Source organism: Bison bison, unplaced genomic scaffold (assembly GCF_000754665.1).
Source record: "Bison bison bison isolate TAMUID 2011002044 unplaced genomic scaffold, Bison_UMD1.0 scf7180017864032, whole genome shotgun sequence".
In the NCBI taxonomy this organism is placed as follows: domain Eukaryota; kingdom Metazoa; phylum Chordata; class Mammalia; order Artiodactyla; family Bovidae; genus Bison; species Bison bison.
In genome coordinates, this window is record NW_011494604.1 from 6,802,376 (window position 1) to 6,816,107 (window position 13,732).

Consider the following 13,732-nt stretch of genomic DNA (forward strand, 5'->3'; position numbering starts at 1 on the left):
CCACACACACACACACACACACACACACACACCCCACACCCACACCCACACCCCCCACACCCCCCACACCCCCCCCCCCCCAAATACAAATCCTTCCAATCTTAAGGTATTTCTAACTTGAAGCCAGGGTTTCCAATTTCAAGAGGAATGTCTTTTCCACTATGCCAACACTGCCTCGTTTTATGGGGCCATAGAGATGCAAAGTAACATAACAATCAAGTGACAAAATGGAGACAAGCAATAGCTACTGTTTCAATACCTACTTTTTATGGTAGACACTGGGAGGTACTTTGTATAAATTCTCTCTAATTGTTACAATCACCTAAGAGATTAGGATAGAGAGATTAAAGATACCCCTGTCTTCACAGATGAGGAAATGGTGTTAGAACTGGAATTCAAATTCAGTTTTATCTGGGTCCAGGAAAGGCTTCAGAGGCTTCAAAATTCTTAAAAAACCAAATAAACTTTTAGGTGTCATTTTATTTAATAGATGTTTTAGATATGGGTTTTTTTTTTTTTTTGGCCCACTGAACATTCATGCAGCTAACCTAATTTAGATACAGGTAATGTTTTTATATAATAGTCATTTATTTCCCATATTTTTTATTATTAATAAAATATTAATAAGTTTTTTTCTTATTAACGCTCAGTGGCCTCAGTAAATGTCCGTTGAATCAAATTGAATCAAATGGTTAAATAAACCATTTGTAAATAATCAAAGTTAAAACTTTTATGTAACTATTTTTTTTCCTACAATGATCTTTAGTGGCCCCAGATATTAATACTTATTCTCTGACCAAAAAGAAAAAGTAGAGAAAGGAAAAAAGATTGTTGAAATGGCAGTGATTTTCAAGCAAGGACATTCACAAAATGCCTGAGCTGCACCCTTCATCTGCTGAATGAGGAGTGTTCAGTGGAGAACCCCATCACCTGTGGCTTACTATGCAACTTTCCCCGTGTTTGAGATCTGTGCTGCATATTCTCTTTTAAAGAAGCGTTTGTGTGTATCCTGTGTCTGTTAAACCGAGGCTGCTTAGTGTTGGATGTAAAACTAAAGTCATTAATATCAGGTATTTTGATATGCCTGAGAATTTGTCCTGATTTTGTTTTCCTTTTAGAGGGAAAAAATCCAGATGTCAGCCATAGTCTTTATGCCACTTAGGATATTATTCAAGCTTATTTAGATAGAATGCTAATTCTGATTGTCTTTGTTTCATATTCAGGATTGGTATGAAAAAAGACATATGAATACCACAGTACCATTACAACATTTTCCCTGTAGCATAACTTTATATTTTACTTTCTACCCCTGAAAACATTTCCTAAAAGACACTGCTAGGAGTAAGCATTGGGGTTCTGTAATGAACAGCTTGGACTGGTCTTCTAAAAAGCAGGAGAATTTTAACTTTTTGAAAGTTCTTTGTGGTTTCTCTGCTGGGCTGCAGTAGCTACTTTCCCTTTCTCTCAGGGATACACTTGGTTATTTAACCGTTCCTTTCAGCAGCAAGTCACAGGATCCTGTTACTGGGGCTCCTGTGTTCTGCTTCAGGGATTTGGCCTTGATGTTTAGGGAGGCCTGGTGCACACTCTTAGCCCTGTGATGCAGCTCTTCCCTCTCCTTGCACAGTGCTTGCCTTTGTCCTCTTGCCACCGTCGTCTCTCCCTTGATTTAGTTCTCATTTTGGCATGCCTGTAGCACCTTTTATTTTCTCTACCAATGAATTCCATTGTTTGAGGATGTTTGCGGTATGCTTGTGTTTGTAAACTAACAAGTCTATGCTTGCTTATGGTGTATTTTTGTGTATAATGTTCAGGGGAGGTGAAGGCTCAAGAACAAAATATGAATCTAATGGGGAGGGGGGATCCCTAGTGTTCCATGGGACTTAATTTATTATAACAAGTGTATGCTGCTTTTAATAGGGACATGGGGATTTTTTTTCTAAAAACATACACTTTAAAAAGAATACTATGCAGTTGTGATTCTGTTTGCAATGGAATTTGTTTAAAATGTTATTGCTTGCCTTTCTTTACTGGTGGGGAATGATGGATTTAATTTGTGTGTGTATGTGTGTGTATCTTACTTGAATACACCTGACTGACTTTCCTTAATTCAGCCTGTTATGCATTACTTTCAGCCTAGCTGGCTCATCTGGGCAACAATGCCTATATGTTTCTGGTCCCCCTCTCTTCTTTTTTTTAAAGTCACCTTCCTTCACCATTCGCCCTTTAACCATGTCATTTGCTATAAAGTAAAAAGTGACAGCTTTCACATTGATTTAGGAACAGTGATTTTTTTTTTCTGTAGTTAGATTGAAGAATTTGAACAAATCTTGGGGAAAAGATAGGTCCAAGTGGTGAACCATAATTTTAGATTAAATATTAAGGTATGTCGTGCATGTGCCTGTACTGGAAAGGAATTATTCTTTGATCACCTGAAGAATCCTCTGTCTAGTCTCTTCTGTATTCTAAGGCAGATGTTCTCCTGTGGATTTCCTTTAAGGTGATAACTTTTTAGCTATTATATAGAGGCTACTAGATAAATAACCCTCAAATCTGTATCCCCACTCACCCACCCCACCACAGATTCAGTATAGCTTACTTGTGACAGGTCACAGTTTTTGCCTTTAAACGCTTGGTAATGGTGCAGCTTACTGTGTTTTGTCGACAAGAGTAAACTAGAAGGCCTTTAAAAGCACGTCGTTACGGTGTCTGTACATTTCATGGGGTTGCAAAAAGCCAGACACAACTGAGCGGCATTCACTTCTTTCGTGGTGTCTTACGTTCCTGCACGTGCTCTGCCGCGTGCCCATCCCCAGTTTTGAAGGGAGAGAGAGTAGTAGGTCCTGGAGACCTACCGAGTAAAAGTATGAAGAAATTTAAAAAGGTTTTCATTTTAAAGTATTTTTGCTGTTCTCCATTGGCCAATTGAGAAACCTGTGTTTCAGGATCTGTGTTACATCAAATTTGTCTTTCTCCATCATGAAGGTGTTTTGAGAGTTAACATTAGAATGTCTTTGTCAGTTATTCCATTCCGTGAGATTACAGGTGATCCTTGAATATGTCAAGGATTAGGATCGCTGACCCTCCCTGCAGCTGTAAATCTGCCAAGATTTATATAACTTATAATTAAAGAACCCTCAGATAATGGGGTCCCTCCGTACCTTCAGATTCACCCAATCATGGATCATGTGGTACTGTACTGTTTACTGAAAAAATTCACGTGTAAGTGGACCTGCACAGGTTCAAACCCATGTTGCTCAAGGGTCATCTTTACTGCAGTTGAGATTACACCTGGTTGAAGCCTGGGTTATATGTTGATGGCAAAACAAAACAACCTAGGGTTTAAATTTTCTTTGTAGAAGAAACAGTCAAAGTAATTTAAGGATTGACTGTTCTTCAGAGATGAAAGTAACTACAGATCTCAGTATAGTCATTTGGTTTTATTTCCAGTTTCAATTAAGACAAATTCTGAGGACCTGTATTGAATTTACATTTTTTGTACAGTAACCAGGAACTCTGCTTTCTTGTTCTCCAAGAACTATCTAAGATCACATTCAGTAAAAACATTAGGATTGATCAGAAGGATTTCTGTGACAGCAGAGCTTTTTATAGTGAAGTATTACTAAGAAATAGTACTTACTTTATACCTCTCTTTCCAGTTGTGGAGGACCAAGGGGAAACCATCGTTATAAAATAAATTTGTTTTTTTATGTTAATGAGAATGTGGTTTTAAAAGAAGTGATAGACATTAAACATGATCTAAGCTCTGATTTTGACCTAACAATATTTAAATAATACTTTGAAAGCTGATGCTAACAGTAGCAGTGGTATCTTTATACCATTTTCTTCCAAAAATGATCTGGTGGTTAAGTTGCTAGAAGCAATAGCACCAAAAGATAGTTGGGGCTTTCATATAATATTAACAATTTTTTCTCTTTCTGAATAGTTTAAAGTTATTCTCAATACATTAGATGTTTTATGTAATGGAATCATAGCCTCCAGTTATACAAGTTATTTTTTAAATGTGTATGCGTACAAGAGGAGATAGGAACATAGAACTAAATAAAATGAAGTAAATGACATAGATAATTTTAAAACTGTACTCTTAAAAAAAATAATGTTCCTAATTAATTGAAAGCTGACTTTTTAAAGCATTTTTTTTTTCATGATTTCTTGCGCTCAGAAGTCATTTCCTCTTATTTTTCTGTGCTGATGAACTATGCTTTAACAAAACTGTTAAAAACAGCAGCTCTTAATTTACTGGGTGTACCTTTTTTTCCTTATGTTCTTAGGAGTCGATGGATTGGTGGGAGAAATGCTGCTTGTCTTGGGCGCTGAACTGTAGGAAGAAGATGCCAAAGGCCAAGTACATGTATCTGGCTCAGGAGCTCTTGGTTGACCCAGAATGGCCGCCAAAACCTCAAACAACAACAGAAGCTAAAGCTTTAGTAAAGGAGAATGGGTCATGTCAGATCATCACCATAACCTAGCAGTGAATCGGGCTCAGTGGCATTCTAGTAGCAGTATTGAGGAGAGTGTAAATGTAGGACTGTATCTGATCCTGTGTGTCAGAATGGCACCCTTTCAGTTTGTACCCTTCCAATATAGTAGCTGATTGAGAGTTTTTTTTTTTAAACAAAAACAAAAAGAAATTGGCCTGCCAGTTAAATAATTAATTATCTATAAAGTCCTATACCTTCATTCAGTAACTCTAAAATATTATATTTCCAGAACTTGCTTCCTTGTTACCCTCCAGTGATACTCTATAGGGTAGAGAAGAAAGTTGGTATCTGAAAGGTGTTTAGATATTATTTTCTAAGACTTATTAGTTTATGCCTTTATTTTCACAGCCCCCTTTTTAGAAAAAGTCATCATTTATATACAGTCCCTAAATTTGTGATTGATAAATAAAATGGGTGTTAGTTAGCCTCCAATGAAAATAGGTAAAAAGCCCATTTTCATTTGATTTCAGTATTTCTCCCAAAGAAAACTTTGTATACATACACCAGTTCCCTTTGATAGCCTAGAGTTAGGAGTGAGTCTAGGGTGTTGCTTATAGAACAACTCAGGTAATTTCCATTTATGGTTTTATATTTTCTGTACAGACTGCCTGGGTTTTATTTTTCTATCAGCAAGGTGCTTCACTGCCTTCTTGAGATGTCCCTCAAAGCTATTAAGTGCATCTTGGACTACGTCTGGTGTCAGTAGTGTAATTTGCTTTAGTTATATGTTTAAATATTTTTCAGTAGGAAGAAAGCTTATTTCTTTTGGCAGTAGATGTAGATCTGTCTTTCTAATATCCCTTCATACCTGTTTTTTACCCCCTCTCAGGTTTTATATTATTTTAAATGCCTTTTTATTTTTATTTACGTCTCTTATTACCTAAAGACATAGGATAATTGTCTTTTGGTTTTTTGTGTTTTAGTTTTGGAGTTAGAATTTTCCCTCTTAAAATTTTAAAGGTCTGATGTAGGTCTCTCCTGTCAATAATGAGGCTTAGAAAATGAGCAGCTTTGAATGACTGCTTTTTTTTCAAACCAGTATGAACCTGGTGAGTTTGTTTTATGCCATTAGGTGGCGCCACAGGTCAGAGCGTACCTATTTTGGATTGAGTGTTTGCAAATGAACATACTGGGTTGTGGAAATTTCTGGGAGAAAAAAAATGAAGTTCAAAAAAAAAAAAACATTCATTGAGCCAAAAGAAATGTGGAACATGGTTTTCACCTTTCTGTTTTTCCTGGTTAGCGTTTAAATTCTAAACAAAATTAAGGTGATTTAAAAATGTCTTTATAGGTAAGATCCAGTAGTTTGGCAAAGCCGAGTTCTGATAAACAGGAAAACTGATACTGCTGTAAAGTAGCTACTAAACTACTAAGACTGTATGATCTTATCCTTTGTTCTTCCTTGACCAGTAGCATGCTTGTGCTTTCTGCTTCTAGCTGATCATTATCTTCCTGATACATATTTACCAATTTGATCACATGTTACCCAGAACCGTAGAACCACATGGTTCTCATTTTTTATGCTGCAGAGACCTGATGATGTTTGGTAACTGTAGAAAAATGTAAGTTACACTCAGGATCACTGTTACTGCTATGGCCACTGATGATTCTTACAAAAACATAATCGAAGTTTTCCATCAAAAAGTATGATACTATATTAATACACATTAGATGATAAGAACAGTTGTTCCATGAATGATTCTATGAAGCTATGCATCTTAGACCTCTTGAGCTGTGAATTAGCACTTTTTTCTATAGTTACTCTTTTAATCATTTTATAATTTCCACATTCAATTCACTTTCAATACATATGAGTGTATCCTTTGATTTAAATACTGAAGCATATAATTAATTGCTAAGTAGCAGCTTAAAATCCAATTATTAGATTGTATTTAACATCCTTAAGAGCATGATCATAAAAGAGCTATATTTTTGACACCCTCCCCCCTTTTTTAACTTTTAGATTTTATAAGGGTTTTATATCACATCTTCCCATATTGTTTTCAGAGGAATGAGGTTTTTAGGTAGGTAGACAAAGCATTTGTAGGAGGTTAGATTTGAATATAGACAGGGTGGGTTGTTCAGGTGGTTATTGGATGGCTTCCAGAATGTGATTTGAAGAATGTCTGTGAGTTCAGGTGTGGGTCCTGTTCAGTGCCATAGATAGAGTCCTCTCTCTGTAGGTCACCATTACATAGTAATTTCGATTCTGAATTTCACATTAAATTATTTGAGTGTATACAGATCTAAATTTTAAAATCTGTACATATATTATTTTGATGTATTAAGATTAATAAATATTGCTGATTTAAATTTTATTTATGCATATACTTAAAGGACAGAAATGTCCAGAAAAGTAATTGTTAAATAATATGTAACTTTTTAACTTTTTAAATAAATAACAAGATTTTTAATGTGTGTCTCCCTCAGGGTTGTTTAAAGTTTTTTTTTTTTCCCCTCCCTCAAATATAAATAGTGGTAACTATATGTTTTGTAACTTTTAGCACCAACTGCTGTAAAGCGATGCTGCAAATAATGCTTGAATAAAAAGTGGCTAAGCCAACAATAAAATACTTTTTATATTAGTTTTGTAATCCCTACATTGGAAAGCTTTCCAAATTCTACTTGCATTTAAATAAAACTGTTGCAGTTTTTACTATTTATTTTGTTTCCCATGTTTAAGAAAATAACTGCACAGTTTCAAAGGCATGGAAAATTATATCAGCCTTTATGTACTCTGTTCCCAAAATGGCAGTGTCTAGAGAAGAGCAGAATTCCAGCTTTAGAAAACATTCTAAGATTTCACGCATGCAGTTTTGACATATCTGAAAATAGACTTTTGTATATTTGTGGTGGGAGGTGGTTGGGAACTTTTAACAAAATGTTAATTTTTGTACAGTCTGTGGGCATTTACACATATTTTTAATGCATTAAGATTTGGTAATTATGTGCACATTAAATTAATAGTTACTTTCTGTTATGATTTGTGAATTCCCTAAGACTTTGGATTTTTTTAAGTAACTTTATATCAGAAATGATACTGCATCTTTATATTTTTAAAATTGTATTGCTGCTCAAGAATGGTACCCTGATGTCAAAAAGGCATACATTCAAATTGTACATTCAGCACTGTAAATAACCTTATGAATTTTTTTTTGATTGAAGCTGATCAAAATAAAGATTTAAATGAATGATACAACATTTCTTTTTTTCTGTGTCTTTATATACATCTGTTTGCTCTTCAGTTACATGAATACTGCCCACTCTGGATTTATTTTCCTGCTTAATATTTCTCCTGTTTCTTTTTTTTAACTTTGAATTTTTCAAGAAAACAATGCAGCTTTCCACATGTCACATGTCTGTGACCAGCCCATGGTAACCCATCAGTCAGATGCATTGTAGAGCCAAATGTTAGTATCAGGAGATCTGAGGGAAATGGTGAAATAGAAGACTAGGGACTCAGAATTTATTGATAGTTAGGAAGATCAAACTAAAAGCTAATGCCATGTACGCCATGGTACACTTGAGGTGAAGTGGCACCCATGAATGTGAAAAGAGCACTCCATGGAGTGGGAAAACTTGGAACTAACTACTGACCATAGAAATCCCAGAGAGGGCAGGCTGTACCTGGCCTTCTGTTTGGGTGGGAGGGCTTTCCTTGTATCATAGGTTCTGCAGGAGCTCTGTGTCTTCTGTGAGCCATGTGGATGGTTGCATGGTGTAAGACCTAGTTTGAGCCCAAGTTCCTTCCATTCAGTGTGGGTTGATCCTGTCCCTTGCACCACAGCCTGCTGGTGGTGGTACAGTTGTGCTTGTCTCTCCATCCTCTTCCCCCTCCATCAATTCCAGGTGTATATTGCAGGAGAGGACAGAGGGAGTCCTAGGAGTTTGAATGAGATTGTCCCCATGCCAAGTTGGGGTTGTGGTTACTCTCCAAGCACAGAGAGATCCCTGCTGTGCCCTGGCCTTAGAATCCTCCCCTCCATGGAGGAAGAAAAGCATATCTCATTCCGGTGGATAACCTGCTTTTGAATGGCCAAACCCTGTAAGCCAGGGTTCTGTGACTTTGATCTGGAAGCTGCCACTTAGGACAGCAGGTTCCTGACTTGTTTCATGGATTCAAAATCCAAAGGACTGGAAACACTGGTGGTGTCATTACTTCAGTGCTCAAAGTTCTCAGTAGCTCATCAGTTTGTCCATTGAATGAACTCAGTGTTCCTCTACTGTCCGCAACTTCTGTGCCCGGTGTTCCCTCCTTGGGTGATTGTAATGTCCTCTCTTCAAAATAAAACTTGGAGGTAATTCTTGGAAATCTTCCTGGGGAAATAGGCCAAGGAAGCTTCTCCTGAGTTTGACTCGAAGTTGTACTTTGATCCACAGCACCTCTTCCAGGGCTGGATCCTGGCATTTGATGGGCAAGGGGCCTCTCACTTGGCGTGGCCATGTATATGCACGACAGACTTCCTGCTGGGGAGCTGGTTTGAACTCTGGAGTTGCTTCCCTTGATTTGAGTGGGAAGACAGGCCTCCCATAACACCTGGCATAGGCAGCGGCTTTCCCTGTGGTTTAGGACTATATGCCTTAGAAGGTAATTTCAGTCAGTTTAGCATTTAATGGGCTTTGCCTGCATTTGGCTACATCACAGGCTGAATAGATTTCAGTTCCTTTTCTGTTACACCTGCCAGTGTCGGTTTGGGGGACGTTTTTTTTCCCAACCAGGATAAAAGACCATTTCTGTAGCACCACTCCAGTCAATAATTCCAGAAGTTAATGTTTATTCTTTTGCAGTTCAGCCACTGGCTTTTCCCAGTATTTTAAAATACCTATGTTCTTTCCTTTTTTTCTTAAATAATGCCATTTTCCCTTCCAAATTATATTTGCATTAAAAAAATTTTAACAGTGACATTAAGCACATTTGATAAAATTTCAACCTCACAGGTATGTAAGGAAGTCGCCTTTTCCCTAGTTTCTCTCAAAGGGGGACTACTAAAGTTTCTTGGGTGTATTCTAGAAAATATATATATATGCTCATGTTTTTAAAAATTGTACACATTTGTGTAGAACCCCATTGTTATATGCTACACAGCCCTTGTTTTATGTCATTCAGTGTATTTTAGAAAGTTACATCAGTAGTTGCAGCTCAAATCTGTTCTTTTCAAAGTCTGCAAGGCATCCTATTGCATGGATGTACTATAATTTAAATGACTACTTCCATATTGATGGCCATTTAGGCTTTTTTTTTTTTTCTATTCAGTTCAGTTCAGTCACTCAGTCGTGTCCGACTCTTTGTGACCCAATGAATCGCCAGGCCTCCCTGTCCATCACCAACTCCTGGAGTTGACCCAAACTCGTGTCCATTGAGTCGGTGATGCCATCCAGCCATCTTATCCTCTGTTGTACCCTCTCCTCCTGCCCCCAATCCCTCCCAGCATCAGGGTCTTTTCCAATGAATCAACTCTTCGCATGAGGTGGCCAAAGTATTGGAGTTTCAGCTTCAGCATCAGTCCTTCCAATGAACCCAGGACTGAGCTCCTTTAGGATGGATTGGGTGGATCTCCTTTTTTCTATTACAATCCTGCAAATAAACTTCTGTGTAGATGTCTTAATGAGCATTTCCATAGTGTGTATTTTTAGTAATGGAACTATTGGACAAAGAATATGTATATTTAAAATTTGGCTGATACAATTAAGTTTTCCTCCCCAAAGTTTGCTACTATTTATATTCCCACCAATGTATGAGAATGTCTACTTCTTCACACTTGATAAGACGCTGGATATTTTCAGGCTTTATATTTCAGTGTGGTGTTGGCACAGGGATTATCAAGTAGCCGAGAACACAGACCACACGTTCATCCAGTGGTGATCTGTGACAGTGCTGACATTGTAGCTCTGAGGGAAGAAAGGATATATATATAGAACAACTGATCTGTTGGAAAAAAACATTGTACTTACATCATACACAAAAATCAATTCTAGATGGAATAAAGACCTAAATGCAAAGGACAATATTCTAAAATGTAGTAAGTTATTATAGGAGAAGTTTTTTGGTTTGCAAGAAGAGGAATTATTTTGATAGACACAAAAAACAAATCATAAATATTAATAACTGCCTATATTAAGACTTCTGTTCAGTAAAAGACATAAAGGAGGTGAAAAGGCAAAGCACATATTAGATGAAGATATCTGCAACAAACACTTATAATCCACAAAGGATTAACATCCAGAATATATAAAGAATGCCTACAATTTACTTTTTAAAAGACATTTTTCCATATAGAAAAATGGTCAGAAGAACCCAAATTTCTCAGAAGATTGGCCCTTAAAAATGTGAAAAATTCTCAAGTTTATCGGTCAGTAGGAAAATGACAAACTAAAACCACACAATTCTTTCATATGAATGGCAAAAATAAAAAAAAATGTCAAGGCATGGGCAGAAATGAAGTACAGGACCTGTCATACGTGGTACGTGACAACATATATTGGTACAATTACTTTGCAAAGCAGTTGGACATTCCTATGTTCAATTGAACATGTGGACACCCTCAACCCAGCAAGGCCATTAGGGAACATACTTGAAAATACTTTTAAAAAAATGAGGGAGCACTTGAGAATGTCCTTAACCTTATTGTTCTTAAAAGGGGCAGAGGGGAACCTGAGTAGAATTGTAGTGAAGTAGCAGATAAAGGAAGTTCCCAAGGAAGTGTAGACCAACCAGGGATATATGGCTGCTGCAATGATCCTTCTGTGTGACACTAGACACACATCACCAGGTCATACTGTGCCATTTATGAAGAAACTGCACCCCTCCTGCTCATCTTTCGGCTTTGGCAGCAGGACTTGGGTTACATACAGTCTCTTTCAGAGTTTGAAGACAGTTGTCATTTATTTGTCATTAAAAAACCAGAATATGCCCTCTGCGATAGGGCTCTTTCCATGACTTTTGTTCTGGGAAAGTCTTTATCTTCAGGATGCAAAGATACTCCTCTCTTCCTTTGGAAAGTGCCAAATCGCATGCAAAGCTCTAAACCATTCAGTTGCTTTGGGGTGCAGCACCATTTCAGGTAAGGCCAAATATTCTAAAAATTAAGTGTGGGTAACTGGACGGCTTGGCTAGTCTGTACAAATAAGTAAAATTTAGTACAAGATGCAGTTTATTTGAAATTACACGTGGGAAACATTGTTTTGGCAGATTAGTATTACTGTGTGTATTTCATGGATAATTCAGTGCCTTGAGTACTAATTTTTAATATAGCATGTTAGAAGTAATAGTTCCTTATTTATGGCACAATCAGAAATACTTCCAAATTCTAGCTCTGTGACCCTGGTTAAGTTACTTACCCTTTCTGTGCCTTCAGTTGCATCATCCTTTAATTGCGGATAACCCAACTCACATGGCTCAGACTGCAGTGAGTCCGCCTGCAATGCGGGAGATCTGTGTTGGAGCCCTGGGTCGGGAAGATCCCCTGGAGAAGGGACGGGCTATCCACTCCAGTATTCTTGCTGGGAGAATTCCATGCACAGGGGAGCCTGGCCTGCTAGGTGGCAAAGAGTCAGACATGACTGAGTGACTTTCACTTTCACAAGGTTACTGTAAGGAGTAAATGCATTAATTTAAATACAGTGCTGAGAGCAGTGTGTGGCATAAAGTGATGAAGTACTGTTCACCTACTTGTCTCAGTGTGGCTGAGACTATTCATTATTTTGAGCGGTCCTGTGTTAGTGGAGTAAGAAGGCACTGCAGATACAGCGTGATAGTGATTAAAAGAATCAGGCAGTGGTTGCTGCTGTTTTAACACACTTTGCTGTTCCCTTCAGGGCTGTAGGTCATAGGCACCCCTGGCTAAATTATAAATAATTTAAAAAAAATTTTAAGGTGAATCCAAAGAATTAATAATAACAAAGTCAGTAGCAGCGTTATTTTCACAACAGGCACTGCTCTGTGATACCTCCAAGCTTGATTGTGAGAAAGATTATTTTAGTTCTTGCTATGTAAAGATTTAAAGGTATTATTACCTTTTCCATAGCTTGCAAATGCTTTAATTTTACCGATTTGAATTAAGAGTGGAAAATCAGTGAAACAAGAGGATGAGACCTCGGAGTGCAAAATGAATGTCTTTTCACCACCCAGGAAAAATCAGCACTGCTAAGAGGGAGATGTAGCATATCCGGGTAACATTTAAAGTCGGTGATAATTCGGGTGAAAGGATCATGCAGGATTACGAGCGTTTGCCCTTTTGCTTGTAGCCCACAGATCTGCCGCGGACGCCGTTTCAGACATGCTGAGGAGCGCTCTGCTATGCGCGGCGCTCTGGCTCCTGCGCGCGCAGCCCTTTCCCTGCCCACCCACCTGCAGGTGCGCCTTCCGCGACGCCGCGCAGTGCTCGCGCGGCACGGTGGCCGGCATCGCCGCGCTCGGCCTGCCCACCAACCTCACGCACATCTTGCTCTTCCAAATGGGCCGCGGCACCTTGCAGAACAACAGCTTCAGTGACATGACCGTCCTGCAGCGCCTGTTGCTGTCCGACAGCCACGTTTCCGCCATTGCCCCGGGCACGTTCAACGACCCTATAAAACTTAAAACCCTGAGGTTATCGCGCAACAAGATCACTCATCTCCCAAGCGCACTGTTGGATAACCTGGTGCTCCTGGAACAGTTGTTTCTGGACGGCAATGAACTAAAGAGCCTTGACCAAAACCTGTTTCAGAAACTGGTTCACCTGCAGGAGCTCTTTCTGAACCAAAACCAACTCGCTTTCCTGCCTGCTAGCCTCTTCACACACCTGGGGAACCTGAAATTGTTGGATTTATCGGGAAACAATTTGACCCACCTGCCCGAGGGGTTGTTTGGGGTCCAGGTTAAGCTTCAGAAGCTTCTGCTCCACTCGAACCGGCTGGCCTCTCTGGAGTCGGGGCTGTTGGACAGCCTGCGCGCCCTGACGGAGCTGCAGCTCCACACCAATCACCTCCGTTCCATCGTCCCCGGAGCCTTCGACCGGCTGCGAAGCCTGAGCTCCTTGACCCTTTCCGAAAACCGCCTCGAGTTCCTGCCCTCTGCCCTCTTTCTTCATTCGCACAATCTGACCTTCCTGACCCTGTCTGAGAACCCGCTGGAGGAACTCCCCAAGGTGCTCTTCGGGGAGATAGGCGGCCTGCGGGAGCTGAGGCTGAAAAGCACCCAGCTGCGCACCCTGCCGGCCGCCGCCTTCCGCAACCTCACTGGCCTGCGCGGC

The 13,732-nt window shown here is 39.1% G+C and overlaps 2 protein-coding genes across 5 annotated transcripts in view; both read left to right on the plus strand.

Annotated features, from left to right (window-relative positions):
- ATP13A3 (ATPase type 13A3) overlaps nt 1-7,703 on the plus strand; it is a 79,309-nt gene extending 71,606 nt beyond the window's left edge. For all 4 annotated transcript variants that reach the window (XM_010834394.1, XM_010834396.1, XM_010834395.1 and 1 more), the window contains one exon: nt 4,293-7,703. In XM_010834394.1, the coding sequence (XP_010832696.1) occupies nt 4,293-4,490 (198 nt within the window). In that variant the 3' untranslated portion in view covers nt 4,491-7,703. The remainder of the gene's footprint in view (nt 1-4,292) is intronic.
- Nucleotides 7,704-12,571: 4,868 nt separating this feature from the next.
- GP5 (glycoprotein V (platelet)) overlaps nt 12,572-13,732 on the plus strand; it is a 2,175-nt gene continuing 1,014 nt past the window's right edge. Inside the window, 1 exon segment of the mRNA XM_010834398.1 lies at nt 12,572-13,713. Within this exon segment, the coding sequence (XP_010832700.1) occupies nt 12,779-13,713 (935 nt within the window). The 5' untranslated portion in view covers nt 12,572-12,778.